Genomic DNA, 16,452 nt, shown 5'->3' on the forward strand with positions numbered 1-16,452 from the left:
TAAACTTTGTATGAGCCCATCTTTCTCCTCGCTGTCTGCAACCCCTGGCACCAAAAGTTCTTGGATAGGGAATAGCACCAGGCACCACCAGGAAGATTAAGGGCTTGGGATCAGGTTTATGACACATATGTTAATGCCTTGGCAAGGCTATAAACACCCTTCCTCATTTTGGAAACCTGAAAGGCCAGGCTTAGCAGGAGAGGCTCCATCCCAGGATGCAGCACACTCACAAGGCTTCTGAAGAGGTAAGAAATGGGGGAGCATTATGGCTAAGCAGCACTCCTTTCCTACAATCCCAATGCCCAGCCCAGCCCTTGCCTCTTGGCTACTGAACCTACTGGGGCACACAGTGCATTTATTCTGCCCCAGCACATTATCCACATCTCAAACGATGCTAGCAGGAAAGGTAAAACCCATCTGTAATTATGAAGACAATTCATTTCTACCGAGAAAGGGTGAAAACCAAAGCTTTAAACCAGCAGCACAACTGGCAAATGAACAACAATGTGGGACAGATCCGTTCTTCCCCAGGCTGGCCCATAGTACCCAGCCACTGCTGCTCTCTCCTGGATGCTGAACGCCTTCCCTGCTGCACGTTCCCATTCAAAGGAACCAGCTGCACACTGCTGAGGAGGTTGCAGTGGAGGGAGGCACCACATCAGGCAGCAAAACGCCCTGGGAACTGCCCTCTCCTGGAAATCATTTGCAATGGGCAGGATGAAGAAAAAGAGCTCTCATTTGTCACTTATTTTCTTCCTTTTTTTTTTTTTTTTTTTTTTTAATGCAATTAAAGGCAGCCACCCAGCCGGTGCATCCGTACGCCTGCTAAGAGAAGCGTGGAAGAAATTGAAAAATGGGAGCTGGAAAAAATCTGCATTTCAGACAAATTCCAGCCGTGTCGGTCCTGCAGGATTACTGCACTGGAGACAGCAACCTGTGAGCTGATTTAAAACACCAGGATGGAGATTCAGGAAAAAGTCAATGTTGAAGAGATACAGTCAAGCCCTTCATGTCTTTGGAGAAGTTTTGGCACCCAGTTCCAGGATGCCTCCACCTGTGGGACAGAAACCACTGCACTGTGGTGCAGCACAGGGGCAGGCAGGGCTGCTTCCAGCACAGCTCTGCACAAAAATGACAGAGAGAGATGAAAACCTACTTCATCCCTTTGTGTGTCCTCACCATGCAACCTAAACTGAAGGCTTTACGGTGTCCCCACAAGCATTTCAACCTGCTTAACCACAGAACAAACCAAATTAAAATCCAATTATATCAGAACAACTTTCCTAATAGCAAAGGGCTCTGAATCATTTCACTACTCCACAGCCTGCACTGATGCCGGAAAGTCATCTTGCATCTGAGCATCACCAGGCACCAGCACCAGCCACCTGCTCTTGCAGATCCCTGACAAATCTCCAGGAAGATCCTGGACATCAGTCCCACCTCCCAGCCATCACCCTCCTGAGATGCCCACAGGGATGTACGTGTTGGAGCATCATCAAGAGCAGAGGTACCCATGCCTCCCAGAGCACTGGAGCCACAGAGACACCAGCTTTCCATCTCTACAGGCAGCACCACAAGCAAGAAGCTCCCGGACCACACAGGCACAACCATCCAGGTACCAAACTCCTGTTGACACCTTGCCTCTGTACCAGCTCACAGTGCAGTGCCATGGTGTCAAACGCACCAGGAGAACCTCATTCTAGCATATAAGCAGATGGTGGAAAATGAACTTAAGTGAATATTTTGCCAGCACCTACTTGGCCAAAACTGGGGCGTCCCCAGAAGGTTTTGTACAGCTTTAACAAAACCTATCTTCCTAAGCCAATTGCGGTTATAATGATGCAATTTGGGGGATAAATGAGGCCCTGAAGGACTGGTGTTATTCAGGAGGAAATCACAGTGTCTGGAGGCAGCTTGCCATGGCTGTACTGAGACAGCATTGGCTGACAGGAGAATAGGAACCAGTGTGAGAACAGCTGGAGGCAGCCAGGCTGGCTGGATGCTCACTGGGCTGATCCAACCCCAGGTTTGGAGAACATCCACCCGGTGCTGAGCTCAGGACCATCCCTGTGAGCTTCCCTGTGAGCTGGTCCAGCCCCAGGCTCAGTGCTGGCTGGATGCTCGAGGGCTGATTCAGACCTGAGTGGATGCTTGCAGGCTGGAGACAACACTGAGGGAGGCAGGAGGACGTGGCACATAGAAATTGGAGCAGAAAGCCACAGGTAAGGACTGGTCTCATCAGGATGTCCACCCATAATGGAAAATGGGAGCCAGAGGTGCAAAGGGATAGCTTGGGTCCACAGTGGGAGGCTGCTAAGGGCAGAAGGCAGCTGGAAAAGCGGAGAACCCCCCCCTACTCCACTCCAGAATTACAGGAATCGCTGCCCCCCCAAAACCCTGCAGCTTGGAGGAGGTCTGGCCACCTCTTCACCCCTCCTGCCCACACATCCAGTGGGGATCAGGCAGCCCCCTATGGGGCACAGCAATCCCTGGGCTCAGATTCCTGGCCTATGTGTGATGCCTATGGACACAAGATCCCGAAGGCGAGGATGACACCCCCAGACTCAGACTCTGTCCAAGGAAAACAGGGATGCTCAGCACATCCCTGACTCACAGACCCCCTCCAAGCAGCAACGGGGTGGAACAAAGCTCCCCCAGACGCAGCACTCTCTCCCGCACAGCCTTTGGAGGCAGCGCATTCCCACCTGCCACGGCGAGGCAGAGCATCCCCAATCCAACCCCACCGGGGGTAACAACCGGGACCGAATCCCGGCCGGCCCAGCCCCAGGATGGATGCAGAGCATCCCTCGGGATGGCAAAACGAGGAGAGCTCCTCCGGACAGCTCCACCGGATGGAGGATGCAGAATGGTGGCTGAGCATCCCCTGCCCGGCCCCGCGGATAGCTGAGCATCCCCCGGGGCGGCGTGGGCCCGGCCCCGCCCGCACTCACCGAGCGCCGAAGTCGCTGGAAGCCGCCGCCGCCGCCGCCGCTGCCTCCCGCCGCCCGCCCCGCCCCTGCGTCGCCGTCCCCGCCTGGCCACGCCCCCCGCCACGCCCTGCCCTGGCCACGCCCCTCCCTCATGTGGTGGGGGGGTCGAGGTGGGGTCCAGGGGGCCGTGGTTACCCCTGAGAGGGCAAAAAGCTCACTTGTGGGGCAGGAACTTCCGTGGGCAAGAATCTTTTTGAAGGGGCAGGAACCTTCCTGGGGGCAGGAACCCCTGCGGGGGAGCAGGAACTTCCTTGGGGGTAGCAGCCCCTATAGCAGGAAGGATCCTATAGCAGGATGAGGTCCTGAGGTCTCATCCATCCCCATGGGGAGTGAGGCAGGAGCAGACTCAGGCTGTGGGGTGCCACCCCGTGAAGGGCAGCTGTACCCTGGGTGCCCCTTTCCCACCCATACCCCACCATGCCAGGAACAAAGAAAGTGTAACACACCCCAGCACTGTGCCCAACGAGCCCAGCACAAGTAGGCTTCATCAGAAGATAAGCAATTAATCTGGGGCTTCTTAAACCACAGGCTGCTGCTTCAACCCTTGCACGGCCTTCAGCATCCCCTGGGACATCCCTCGCCTGGACCATCACTGAGCCCTCAGCAATGCAGCACTTCGGTACCCCTGGCAGCACTGCAGTGAAGCTTCCTGTGTCTCACCAGATTTGTGCAGGGACACGGAGCTCATTCTGTGATATTTTTGCTGGATGGCTTCGGGAGGCCTCAGAAAATAAACGCCACCAATGTTATCAACCCGCTGGATGAGCAGCTGTGCTGGGCACACCTGGAAACAGCCATCTTTGCACAGCTATTGTCCTGTGCTGGTAAAACTTCCTATATTTCCCATGTGCCAGCGTTACCCAATAAGAACTCTACTTTTAAAAAATACTGTGATACAGTTCTCAAATAGCAATGATAACTCTCGTAGTCCAAGGAAAACATTTTCAGGTATCTGTGCAACCAAAGAGGCAGGTAAAGCTATTAGTGTCAGGATCTGGCTGCATTAATTGCTGTTCTCTTTAATTCATATCAGTTGCTCCAAACCTAGATGAATACAATTAGAAACAGCATTTTTGTCAAGGATTGAACTTTCTTGTCCAGAATAGACAAGACTGTTCTATTGCCATGTTTTTTGCTGATAAAATACTCATTGTATTTTAAGAAACTCTGAGAGGAAGAAATGCACTGGGCTGTGCAGCATCCACTGGGATGGTGCTGAGATGCTGGGGCTGGGACTGAGCTTGTGCCTTTCTTCCAAGCCCATGCTGCAGGACAGCCATGTAAATGCAGCTCAGGGAGAGCATGTGGACTCCCAGTCTGACTGCTTGGACATCCAATGTCCAACAGGAACCTCCGGTAGGAATCTCAACTCTTCACAGCACCTTTGTGATTCCTTAACCAGGAGGTGGCATCACCAAGCTCTGACAATACAGCACGGCCCTAAAAGAAATAGGAAAAGCAGCCTAGTGCCAGCTCGTACCCATTACCAGACCCGCAGGAGCTGGGTGGGGTCAGTACGGGCTGAGCTGCCTGGCAATAAACAGGAGCTGTGACAAAGGGTGGCTCAGCTGCAGCCCCCTGGGTGGCGGGGGACCCCAGTGCTGGGGTTGGCGGGGCAGGAGGCTCATAGGGCCGTGGCTTTGGGGCATCCCACAGGGCTGCGGGCAGAAAGGACTGCTTACTGAGCGCCAGTTACTCCAGAGCTTACTGGGACCAGCTGCTACCCACGTACCCCCATTACTGACACCGCGATGCAAGGGCGCGGCGCACAGAGATGACGTCACACTCTCGCGAGGCTCCGCGAGAGGTGGCGCTGTCCCCGCGGCGCCGCGGCGGCCCCGGGCGGGACGGGCCGGACATGGCCCCGCGCGGCCGCCCCGAAGCCGCCGCCATGCCCAAACGGGGCGCCCGCAAACGCCTCAAGTTCCGTGCCGACGATGTCTGCTCCGAGCGCGGTGAGGGACGGCCCCGACGGGGGAGGGGATGGAGGGGAGCGAGGCTGTGCGAGGGGACGGGCCCAGCGGGCCCTGCGGCCTGGCTCGGAGCGGAAGGGGCTCGGAGGTGGGAGCGTTGAGGCTGTGGGTGAGGGGAAGCGAGGCCTCTTCAGCTGGTGGTGCGCGGCCTGCGGGCGAGGAGCCTCGGGTTGGGCGGGTTGGGCTGCCGTGAGGAGCAGCGAGGGGTTTGTGTGGGTTGGGCACAGGGAGAGCTGCTCTGTGCTGGAAGGCGATGGCTGTCCGTGCCTGTGGTGGATGCTGTGGGGCTGCCGGGCTGCTTTTGCTGCGTGCTTTCTCCTCGGCTCTGTCCCCGTGCAGTGTCCTCCTTGAGAAGGGATCGTACCTGTGGGACGTTCTCTCTCCCCTCCTTGTAATCCGTAATCCCCTGTCGCCCTGTCTCCTGACTCTCCTGCAGTGACGGTGGCAGATTATGCCAACTCAGACCCGGCTGTCGTGAAATCGGGACGGGTGAAGAAAGCTGTGGCCAACGCAGTGCAGCAGGAAGGTGAGCACTGTGCGTAGGGAGCCTGCCCTGCCAGCTGGCATGAGGAAAGGCTGACCCCCATCCCTCCAGCCTCTGTGCTGTGGGGCTCCTTTTCATCCCCGTGGCCTGAGAAAGCAGTTTGGTTTGATGCCTGAAAATGAGTCTGCATTTTTCTGTGGGATTATTCAGATCATAGACAGGATTTTTTTGCAGAATTCCAGCTGCAAGTCCAGCATGAATTGCTGAGTCTTTCCTGGTGCCTTAAATGGAGGAGTTTTTTCCTTTTTTAATATCTCCTGCTTCAAGCAAAAAAAAATCCACCACCAACAACCCACAGAACGAGTGTCTTTATTACTATGCTACCTCATACAAAACTGTAGATAACTTTATCACCAGATAAAATTATTTGAAATGAGAATAATGGAATAATGTTAGCTTTGGTAAATTGTGCTGCAGGCTGCAGTGAGATCTTTTGAGAGTATTGCTGTTGTTCAGTTGTAAGCTGTATAAGCAAACAATTTCCTGAACAGCTATTGCAGTGCTTTGTTCTCTACTTCCTCCTTGGTTTTCAGCTTCTGAGTGTAATGGGAACATTCTGGACTAACTCAACCTGCTTGCTCAAGAGCTGTTAATATTTAGGATTTGATTCCTAAATGCAGCTGGTCTAATGTGTAGAATTGGTTGAAGGTGAATGTTACTATGTGGACAGTGACTGCTGTAAAGAGAAGGTGCTCTTTGCACTGTGAAGTTGTACAGGATAGTGATGCCACTAAGTTTTCCTTTCTAGTCACTACTCAAGGTTTTCAGATCAGGGCACTTTCCATTCTTTGTAGAAGGCTGGAGGCTTCCCTCTCCCTGTTTTGTTTCCTGTTCAGTCTTATACGGACTCTCCATTTGAGGCGATTCCTCCCACTACTGCACTTCAGCTTCATGGCAAACTGTATCATCTTTCCCTTCTTGTCCCCACTCTGAGTCCTTGCATTGCCTGCCCCGTGCAGTTTAACCCCTCTCCTAAAATTCAGCATCCTGTTGCTGGTTCATCTTCTTGCTGCTCAGATGACTGCAGATCACAGCGATTCCCTGAAGAACTGTTGGGGTTTCACCCTTCTGATGAACCGATCCTCAAGCTCTATCCTTATCAGCCCCAGGCTGTTCTGCAGCCTTATCTGTCATGGTCACGACCATGGTGCACCTTGACAACAAGCAGCAGGAAGGAGATAGCCTCTGCCTGGGGAACTTTGGCCTCGCTCACCTCCTGTCGTGCTGGTTCTCAAACATTGCCCTGCCCGTGGCTGCCAGGAGGCAGGGAAGGGAGCAAAGGCCAGGTGGAATTTTCCTGAGCATTTATCTGTCCCTTCCTAACCTGCAGGGACAAGGTGGGGATGACTGCTGTGAGATGAATGGGATGGAATCTCTCTGGCAAGATTACAGTGCAGTGTGACTCAGTGTGAACAGCCTTATGTTGTCAGCTCAAACGTTTTGTTGAGCTCTCCTTCCTATAGTGACTGCCTTTCTCTGAACCCCTCCCCGAGTCTCGATCAGTTGTCATCTCTTGCTTGGCTGTATTTGATGTCATAACTGTCATGTGTTGCCATCTGCTTCTATTTGGTTTTGCCTGCATGAGGTTGTATGTAGAGAGGTCAGTGCTGTTACAGAGTGAGGGATATCACTGCCACAAATGCATACAGTTTACAAAGTAAATTGAGCAAAATATGGTAGAACTCAGTTGGCAAAGCACTGCAGTTCTCTGATGTGGCCAGAAACCAAGTGATGCAGTCCCTCTTCCTAAACTGCTCAAGCTCTGTCTTACGACTTCCTTTCCATCTGCTCTGTTATCATTTCACAACCTTGCTCTGTGGTTAAGAAATGAGGAAAATCTCTAGCCTAGGTTTATTTATAATCAATACTTAATGATTTTTTTTTTTTCTGCCACTTCTTGCTCTCTGATGGCTCTGCTGGCTGTATCTGCAATATGTAAAAAGTTCCAAGGGTTTACTTTACTAGCTAGGCTAGAAGAGTGAGCAGCACAGATCTCCTTTGGGGTAGCCAGGTGCCTCTTGATAGTGGTACTTTTCTTCATCCAAGCAAATTAGGCTGTAATTCAACTTTCTTGAATATTTGTGGCCCCAGATTTTAGGCTATTTGCAAAGTGTTTATAATGCTGTTATCATGCTTGTTCCTCTGTGTCAGTGCCTTGCTCGGCTATAACACAGGACTGCACCTTTCTTTTTTAAGACTCCTGTTACTGCCTCACGCTTTTTCTGCCCTAGTGAGTCCTCAGTTTACAGTAAAATATTTCCTAACTGTGATGTGTTTAAACATCTCCCCAGAGGCAGCAAAAGAAATACTGTCTTCACTTGCTGTTGCTCATTAGACCCTTCAATAAATTCTAAAGTGGAGCTTGTGTACTTGGCTCTGAGTTCTGTTGCTGATGGATTGTTTGTCTTCAGCCACAGGATCTCTTTGTCCTGCTGAGAAGGAAGTATACTTCCCTGTGTTCTGAGGACAATTAGAGCATGGGTGCTGGCTTTATGCAGACTGAATAGTGGTCATACAGGGATGCTTGGTATGCAGGGCAACCAGTTGGTGCTGCACAAGAAGCCGTGTTGTTTTATTCAAAGTTATAAACAGCTTCAGGGAAACCAGTGGGATCATCCTCATTGTTCCTTCCTTAAAACAGTAGGCTGTTGTTTCTAATTCACTCACCTGTGCTAATCTTGTTCTGACAAGGTAATCCCAGGGCCTAGGGTTTACATGCGTCACCAGGAGACTTTAATGCAGTTATGTTGCTTCTTAGCAGTGGCTCTGGTTCCCCTGAAGTATCTCCTGAGCTTGAATCATCTTTTTTCTGTCTATCTACTGTCACATTTATCGTTTCATTGCTTGTCATTCTAGTAAAATCCCTCTGTGGTTTGGAAGCTTCTTGTGTTCCCTCTGAGGAAGTTCTCTCTGTGTCAGGAGAATCTTGTGACAGCAGTGATGAAATGGATACAAAGGAAAGTATCAGTGGGCGAACTGCATCTAGAAAAAAGAAGAGCAAAAGACACAAAGGTATGTTCACCAGCCTCTCCTGGGTGCTGTGTGTGGGTTTCTTTAATTAATGACTGCTGTTTGCAGGCTAAACCTGCAGCTCTTCAGGGCATCCTGTAATTTGTATTTTAAAATATAAATCATAATAATGCAAAGGATTAGATCACTTTGCCCCATTTCTCCAAGGAACCTGCTGTGACTCAGATGTGTTGTCTTTTCACTAAGGCAGAGCTTTGGGTATGAAATCAGAGCCAAAGAGCTTGCTGCTTTCAGCAGTCTTCTCTCAACCTTGGAAAATTCATGCTACTTTGGAGAAGAGTTGTGAAACTTTGCCATGGGATGTGTGTTACAGTTCTTGCCTGAAAGCAGGGTTTGCTTTAGGAAGAAACAAACCAACAAAAACAAACATTGGTGCCTATGATGTGTTTGTTGGTAGAATCCAGGCTCTGTTGGTTCCTTGTACTTAAGAAAAGTTTAACTTTGTTAATACTGATAGCAGTTTGATATCCAAGGCTGTGTATGCACAGCACTGCACTGGGGTCACATTCTGTTGTGGGCAAGTCAGTCTGTAGGTAAATAATCACATCCAGAGCTTCCCTTGGCAGTAGTGAGCTTCCTTGAAGCCCCTTTCAGCCTAAGTTATTCTTTATATCTGCCACTTTGCACACTTGTGGAACCTGTGCAGCACTGATAAATGATGGCAGATGTCCAGCAACGTGAAGTGAAATTGTCTCAGACTTGTTTACATGACTGCATTTACATCCATCTTCCAGTTACTCACCCCATGCTAACAGCACTAACGTATGCCTCTAGCTGTGATTTGGTGAAGAAGTTCTTTATTACACTAATGTACCTTGATTGCATTTAGAAAATCCTGATGGTGATGGTGGAGAGGAATACCCCATTGATATCTGGCTGCTGTTGGCTTCCTACATCCGCCCTGAGGACATTGTCCGGTTCTCTTTGATTTGCAAGAAAGCCTGGACTGTTACTTGCACTGCTGCCTTTTGGACCAGACTCTACAGAAGGTGAGACTCTAGAGAATGTCTTAACTATTCTAAGAGATTTCAGCAATGACTGGCTTTCAGTAGAGCTGTAACTAAGAGAACATTTCCCTATGGTCTTAGGACCTTAATATTTAGATGTTCAAATGATGGTGTGGGCCTCATTTGGGGAGGACTTGTGGTATATTGCACCTGCTTTGACTGTGGAAAAGGATCTGTCTGTGGCATGTTCCCATATGCTTTCTATAAGATCTCAAAGCTTTGTGCACTTTTCTGCTTGCTGGAGCCCATACACTCCTGTTCTCAACTGTAAAGTGCTCAGGAAGCACTTACCTTAAAGACTGGCAATTACCACTGACAGAAACCTGGCTCTGCTTCAAGCTTTCATCATAGTCACCTTCCTGTACTTAGGATGGCATGAAAGAAACTAATGCGTTTAGGAGCTGTCTCAGTAGCAGAAGTAAGTTTTAAATGAAGTAAAAGAAGAGAAAGAGTATCAACATCCAAAAGAAATCCTTCTGTCCTTGCACATCTCACTTGAACTTTCCTTCAGGACAGAATATTTTCTCTATTGGAGAAGACTGGGGAGATCTCACTGTGATCTTCCAGTACTTATAAGGAGCTTACAAGCAGGAGGGAAATCCAATTTTTTATTCAGTAAGATAGTGATAGGACAAGGGGGAATGATTGAAACTGAAAGTGGGGAGGTTTAAGTTGTATGCTAGTAAGAAATTCTTCACTTGGAGGGTGGTGAGATGCTGGAGTGGGCTGCCCAGAGAAGCTGTGGAATTCTCACCCCTGGAGGCCAGACTTGATGGGTTCCTGGGCAGTCCAATCTAGTGGTTGGCAATCCTGACCACAGTAAGGTAGAAATAGGTTGGAAATAGATGATCTTTGATGTCCTTATAAGTGATAAGGTGTATATATAAGTATAGAGCAAACCACAGCTATGGCCATCCTTGTCTTTTTTTTAGTGTGAAGTTCCCTAGCAAGTGCTTCCTTCGCATGTTTTCTCTGATCAGAGTAGCTCTCAAGCCCAGGCATCCAGGCTGTTCAGGCATTTGTCAGCTGAGCTTGACTGCATGCTTAAGTGGGTCCTGGGGAACTTGAATGCACCTGCAGGCCTTTACGTATCCCACAACTAAAATATCATTTGGTCTGTTTGGGCAAACTGTCTGCAGGGGAATTACTGGGGAGCTGTAGCATCGTGTGCACACGTGTGTTGGAGGCGGTATACAAACCCTCACGGACTCCGAGTTGACAACAGGATCAATCAGATGTTTGCTTTTCTCTCAGTGCTGATCACCTCTCTCTCTCCTGCATGTCTCTGCCGTTCAGACTCTTTAGTTTGAGTTGGGTTTGTCGTTGGCTTTTCAGGCACTACAGTCTGGATGCATACCTGCCCCTCCGCTTGCGGCCCGAGTCCATGGAGAAGCTGCACTGTCTCCGTGCGTGTGTCATCCGGTCGCTGTACCACATGTATGAGCCTTTTGCATCTCGAGTCTCCAGGAACCCAGCTATTCCAGACAGTACTCCCAGCACTTTAAAGAATTCCAGAGTAAGTGGGATCACTGAGGAAAAGTGGGATGTCTGAGGCGCTCCTTTGCTATTTTCTCCTTCTGGAAGAAAAATAGGTGGTGTTTAGAATCTTAAGAGAGCTGAGGTTGGAAGGAACCTTGAAAGATAGCTGAGTCCAAACTTCTGTGTGAGGGTTGGGGTGAGAATTAGCTCTGACTATAACTTTTAATAGCGTGGTGGTTATCTGTCTCTGTGTAGTTCCTCCTGCAGAGGATTTTAGTTACTCTTCTGGTTGCTTCAGTCCTACTGAAGAAGCAGAAAGGCACTTGCTTCACTGAGAATGAAAACTATTAGGGATATTTGAAGCTCTTCCCTCCTCTGTTGCAAATGTGTTGCTGAAAGGAGGTTGCAGGAGAGACAGTTTTTATATTCTCTGCTTTATTCGGATGCTGCCTGCCAGAATGCATCTTCTCTTCATAGCAGGCATCTGAAGAGATCAGAAGCAACGCTGACAGCCACTGAAAGGGAATCATTTTATACTCCATTCCTGTAGTTCATGCTCCGTCTTTGGTTTCTGAGCAGGGGAAGGTAGTGATGTTGTGAGCATGGCAAATGTGCAGTGAACAACTGCTTTAGGACTGGGGCTGTGGTTGTGTTTGGCTGTGAAAGGTTTGTCACTGGCGTGGACAGGCAGCTTCCCTTCATCTTGCAGCTTGGGGCACTTGTGTATCCATTCCTCTTTAATCACTGTTGATCATTAATTTGGAAATGCCTGTGTTTCTTGTTTGGTTTTTATTTCACAGCTGGCTGGTACTTCATGAACAGCTTAAGCAGCAGTGTGAATTCTCCATCCTCCAAATCAAAAAACTTATTGAATGAGCTTTTTGAAGATGAACTGCAGTGGCTTTGTTTCAACAGTTTTACTTTATTTTCAATGCAGAATAGAGCTACCCATCTATCTGTGTGCAGCATTGCTTCATTCCTCCTTCCTCTCCCTGGACAAAAATGTTGTACGTCTTAGGGAGCATCGTGCAGTAACGCAAGCAGGTGGTGCTGCAGAGCAGGAGAAAAGCACTTAATTCTGTGTAGGAATTCTGTGTCAGAAGTCTGCATCCAGAGCTGTTTATCCTCTTCTTCATTTTCCAGTTTTTGTGTCATCTTTCTTAAACTAAGCAGTCGAACAGTTCTAGGAAATGCCCACTTAGCCATAGTCCTTCAGTCTCACTTCTTAATGGGCACACCTGCTGCTCAGATATGTAGTGTGGCTGTAAGGGATGAGATGATGCTGGCAGGATTTTGGGAGTGTTCATGTTGACATCATAACGGCTTTGGTGCCCACTGCTGATGCTTCTACTGCATTTCAGTTTGAAGATGGTTCTTGAAGTGCAGTCTTTCATTGTTCAGGTCTTAAAAAAAGGAAATTAAATGATGATAAGGCTTTGCTTAGGACAGCAGAGATCTGACCTAATCCCCTGGAGCGCTAAAGAGTCGTCATAAGCCTGGTCTTGCTGTACTACTGCACTTGCAAGACAGTGTGCTCCACACGTGTGTTACTGTGCACTGAAATGTCAAAGCACAGTGGGTATGGAGGAGGGTCTGACATTTCCTTCCCATGTTCTTGCTTTCATGGGCTTTGGTTACACCTTTATGGGTCATTGAAAATAATGGCAGATTCTTACATAAGCTGCATGTGGCAAGAGGAGACTCCAGTCCTCCATGTTATCAAATCCAGCTTTTCCTCTTTAATTTCCTTTTTTCTTTCCCTAGCCTAGCTTGTGTGGGACACTGGAGCTGTTATGGTGTCAGCAGAAGTGTTTGCCCTTTAAAGACATCCCCCATTATTTTTGGTGGAGCAGCAGGCCGTACGGCGCGTCTGAAGGGCAGGACGGCTGACCCGTGGACAACATCCTCTGCCCCTTAGGAGGTACTGACCATTTTGTGCTTCACTACTTGCCATGACCAAACAAGTTGCTAGACCAGGCTGTCTGTGCAGGTGAACTACAAGCAGCACTGATGGTGGAGTTAAACTCTGAGATAAGAAAGATCTGGAAAATGTTTTTATTGGCAAAATGTGAGGGCTGCCTCCTCTCCTCCCACATGGAGGTTACTTACTTGATGTGTATTTCTGAAAGTGACTGCTCATGGCTGTGTTGGTCACCTCATGAAGACTGTGGAGGTAAGGGTCCTTCATGAGTCTTGCTTATGGATGTGACTCAGAGTTGAGGTAGGGGTCCTGCATCACCTCTAGTCTCTAATTACAGAGGTCCTGTGGTGGATGATGGCTCTGGCTTTGACTCATTTAGGGTTCCACTATACTGGATTTAAATTAGGTGTGAGCTTCCCAGTGTGACCCAGTCAGGCCTTCTTGGTGTGCAAGAAATGGTGTATGGATCATGAGGAGTTGTCTCTATCAATGTTGTTCTTTCTTTACATGCTGACACTGTTAGAAGGACCAGATAAGACCAGCAGTGGTGGGCTGGCATCTGTGCTGTGGAAACTGTGGTGTGTGGGTTGACTTGCCAGGTTCAGTCGTGGCTGTTGAAGAATAGTTGCTTCTGCCTGTTGGTAGGCAGTGAAATTTCCCCCTCTTCATTTTAGTTCTGGAGTTCTGCTGAGACTTCTGCTAGAACTGGTGCTGTGTGCTGGGATAGATCCTATGACCATATTGTGATAACTGGATTAAATTGGAGCACGGTGCTGCTTACCTCTGCTGCAGGAGGCCCTTTTCTCATTTCCTTCTAAAATATGAGCAGTGGGTTGCTTAAACTGTGCTAACTTGGCAGTGTTTTTATGCTCTGCAGTACAACAGTCAGTGCCTAGTGATGTCAGGACCTTCTTTTGACTCTAAAGCGGCTTCGGACCTTTCTCATCTGTCACCTCAAAGGTCATTACATCATTCTTGGCATTTTCCTTTGGATTCTCTCCTTCTTGATTCTTATTCAGAGTTGTTCCTTCGCTTAGTCTTGTTTGGAGTCTGATTTATTGGGAGTTCTTGGTGGGTGAGGGAAACAGGCGAAGCTGTACCACTCACCTCTGCCTTCTGGAAGGGATGGATTGTTCAGAGAGATTTCTGTTCAGTACATCAGTGGCTGTAAGTTGCATCATCCTTTTGTATGATAAGTTGGTCAGCTTGAGACTGGAGACCGAACTGCTGGGTGTGTTCTTTGGTAATAATTAATTTGAATAAACGGCTCCTAACTGCTCAGTAATTGTGTTTGTAATGGGAAGTCTCAGCACTTTGCTGTAACTTATTTAAAGTGATTCCTCCGCAGGTTTCATGGTTTTGTTTCTTTTTTTTCACCTCAGTGTCTGCTTTTCTGGTGCAAAAAGATTGAAGGGAACAGACAAGAAGCAATGTGGGAATTCAACTTCAAGTTCAAAAAGCAGGTATGGAAGCTCAGCAGTTGTGAAAGAAGAACCAGAATGGCTTTGACTTGTTTGGAGAAATAATGATTTTTCTGTGTGGTGGAAAGGAATGAGGAAACAGTTTTATGGGTTCAGACATTAAATGAAAACTCTGAATCCTTTGGTAAAACTAAAATATGTCCTGGAACTGCTCTTAGTTTTCAGTCTGTATTACCAAGATATTTAGAATCTTGCGTTTTTATTTTTGGTATTTCTTTCGCTTGTTGCTCCACTGTAAGATGTGAATTGTTTTTCAACCCAAATAATGTAATCTTTGGATCATGGTTTCTGACTCACCAGAAAACAGACTGAATAGTCAAATAGTCCACATCTGAAACTTCTTTATATTGGAAAGATTTCCACAAGAAGTGAAGGAATGCCTGCTAGTGGAAAGCCTCCATGGGTGGTTCTCAGGCTGCTTAAGGCACCCTTGGGAATTCTGCAGCATTCCAATCCAAAAAAATAGTCCTTCAAATTCTTTGTTCTGAGTGCTGGCTTTCTGTTACTCATGTAGCACTGCCCAGGTGTGTGGGAATGCTCTGTGAACCTGCTGGACAGCATTGGTCTGAAGAAACCAAACTCATCATAGATTCCTGCTTGGCTAACTGTCTCTCTTTTTTTCAAGTCTCCCAGATTTAAGAGTAAATGCTCCAAAGGTCTTCAGCCACCTATTCAGTATGAAGAAGTCCATACAAACCCCGACCAGGATTGCTGTCTGCTGCAGATCACCACCTTTAACTTCATATTCGTGCCAATAGTCATGGGTATGACGTTTACCTTGGTAAGTGTTTGAGATATCTACCACATGATCTTTGCACGTGCAGTTTCTGAAAGGGGAGAGAGAGCTCTTCTGTGTTGTGTAAACGATACTGCTCCATCAGTCAACCAGTTCTGGAAATCTCAGTGCTAATTATCAAAGGAATTGCTATCAGTCTCCTCAGTTAAGCTTCTGCGGTCTCTCGGCTCTTCTCTATTCGATGCAGGAGAAGTGATTTGTGTAGAGCTTCAGTAAGAAGCTGAGTCTGTGTGTGCAGCAGCTGGGAGCAGAATAGTCACTACCCCAGTGGGGGAACAGGAGGTGGGATGCAGGAAAATGGAATCTCTTCTTGCCTGAAGGCAGCAAATTCTGAGAGCAAAACATGTATGACCAACATTCTGCAGTGTGTCTTCAATCCTTGAATGCAAAAAACCAGCAGCTTTTGAGTTAACCCTCACAGATTCATTTCCATACAGAACTGTTGTGTTAGAAAGCAGCAGAGCAGGTGTGCTAATGCATGGGACAGCACATGTGTCTGTTCTTGCAAGTCTGAGAGGTGTGGCCAGTTCTCTTATCTGGGGCTTCCAGCCACAGGGAACTGGTTTGGAGTCTAACTATTGCAGTGCCTGTTGTAACACAAAGAAGTAATTTTGATACCTAGTGGTAGTGATTAGTCTGCAATCACACTTACCTGGAAACAAATGCATGTTTCTGCATGTCTGCCTCCTCCAGCACCTCCGTGTGTCTCTTTTGCAGTTCACCATCAACGTGAGCACAGATATGAGGCATCATCGCGTGCGTCTGGTCTTCCAGGACGCCCCTGTTCACAATGGCAAGAAGCCACGCCTTGACCAAGGAGTGCAGGTGGTGCTGGACCCCGTGCACAGCGTCCGGCTGCTGGATTGGTGGCACCCTCAGTACCCCTTCTCCCCAAAAGCTTAGTGCTCCCTGCGCCCGCAGCAGTGACCCGTCTGGCAGGCTGAAGGAAATTTCCCAGGAACCAGGAAATCCTATTTTTTTCTTAAATAAATTCTGCAGCCTCTTTGAGAGAGTGGTTGAAGCTGCTGAGCTAGTGTGTATGTATATAACTTCTGGTCAGTGTTGAGCTGAGCTGAGTGTAAAGCAGAAACTATTTGTAAACACTTTTATGTAAAATTCACGTTTTATGATTTGAAAGGAGCTCCCTGGAACTGTTCATTTAAAATCCTTTTGGTGCTAATGGAAGTGGTTGTGTTTTCTGTTCTTCAGGAAGAAGTGAGAAATTTTGCTT

At 48.2% G+C, this 16,452-nt stretch overlaps 2 protein-coding genes across 3 annotated transcripts in view; one reads left to right on the forward strand and one right to left on the reverse strand.

Moving 5' to 3' along the window:
* The window catches only part of PPFIA4 (PPFI scaffold protein A4), a 43,654-nt gene extending 40,621 nt beyond the window's left edge, over window positions 1-3,033 (reverse strand). For both annotated transcript variants that reach the window (XM_090124706.1, XM_090124705.1), the window contains exon 1: window positions 2,952-3,033. The gene's annotated coding sequence lies outside the window, so the exon portion shown is untranslated. The remainder of the gene's footprint in view (window positions 1-2,951) is intronic.
* A 1,751-nt stretch (window positions 3,034-4,784) lies between these two features.
* TMEM183A (transmembrane protein 183A) lies at window positions 4,785-16,406 on the forward strand. The gene is made up of 8 exons (XM_031608519.2): window positions 4,785-4,945; window positions 5,400-5,489; window positions 8,364-8,519; window positions 9,367-9,526; window positions 10,880-11,060; window positions 14,327-14,407; window positions 15,051-15,206; window positions 15,939-16,406. Exons 1-8 carry the CDS (start codon window positions 4,849-4,851, stop codon window positions 16,122-16,124), a joined length of 1,107 nt encoding a protein of 368 aa, XP_031464379.1. The 5' UTR covers window positions 4,785-4,848; the 3' UTR covers window positions 16,125-16,406.
* Window positions 16,407-16,452: the final 46 nt, after the last annotated feature.

The sequence above is a fragment of the Phasianus colchicus genome, chromosome 25 (assembly GCF_987193195.1).
Source record: "Phasianus colchicus chromosome 25, bPhaCol1.hap1.1, whole genome shotgun sequence".
Taxonomy (NCBI): Eukaryota; Metazoa; Chordata; class Aves; order Galliformes; family Phasianidae; genus Phasianus; species Phasianus colchicus.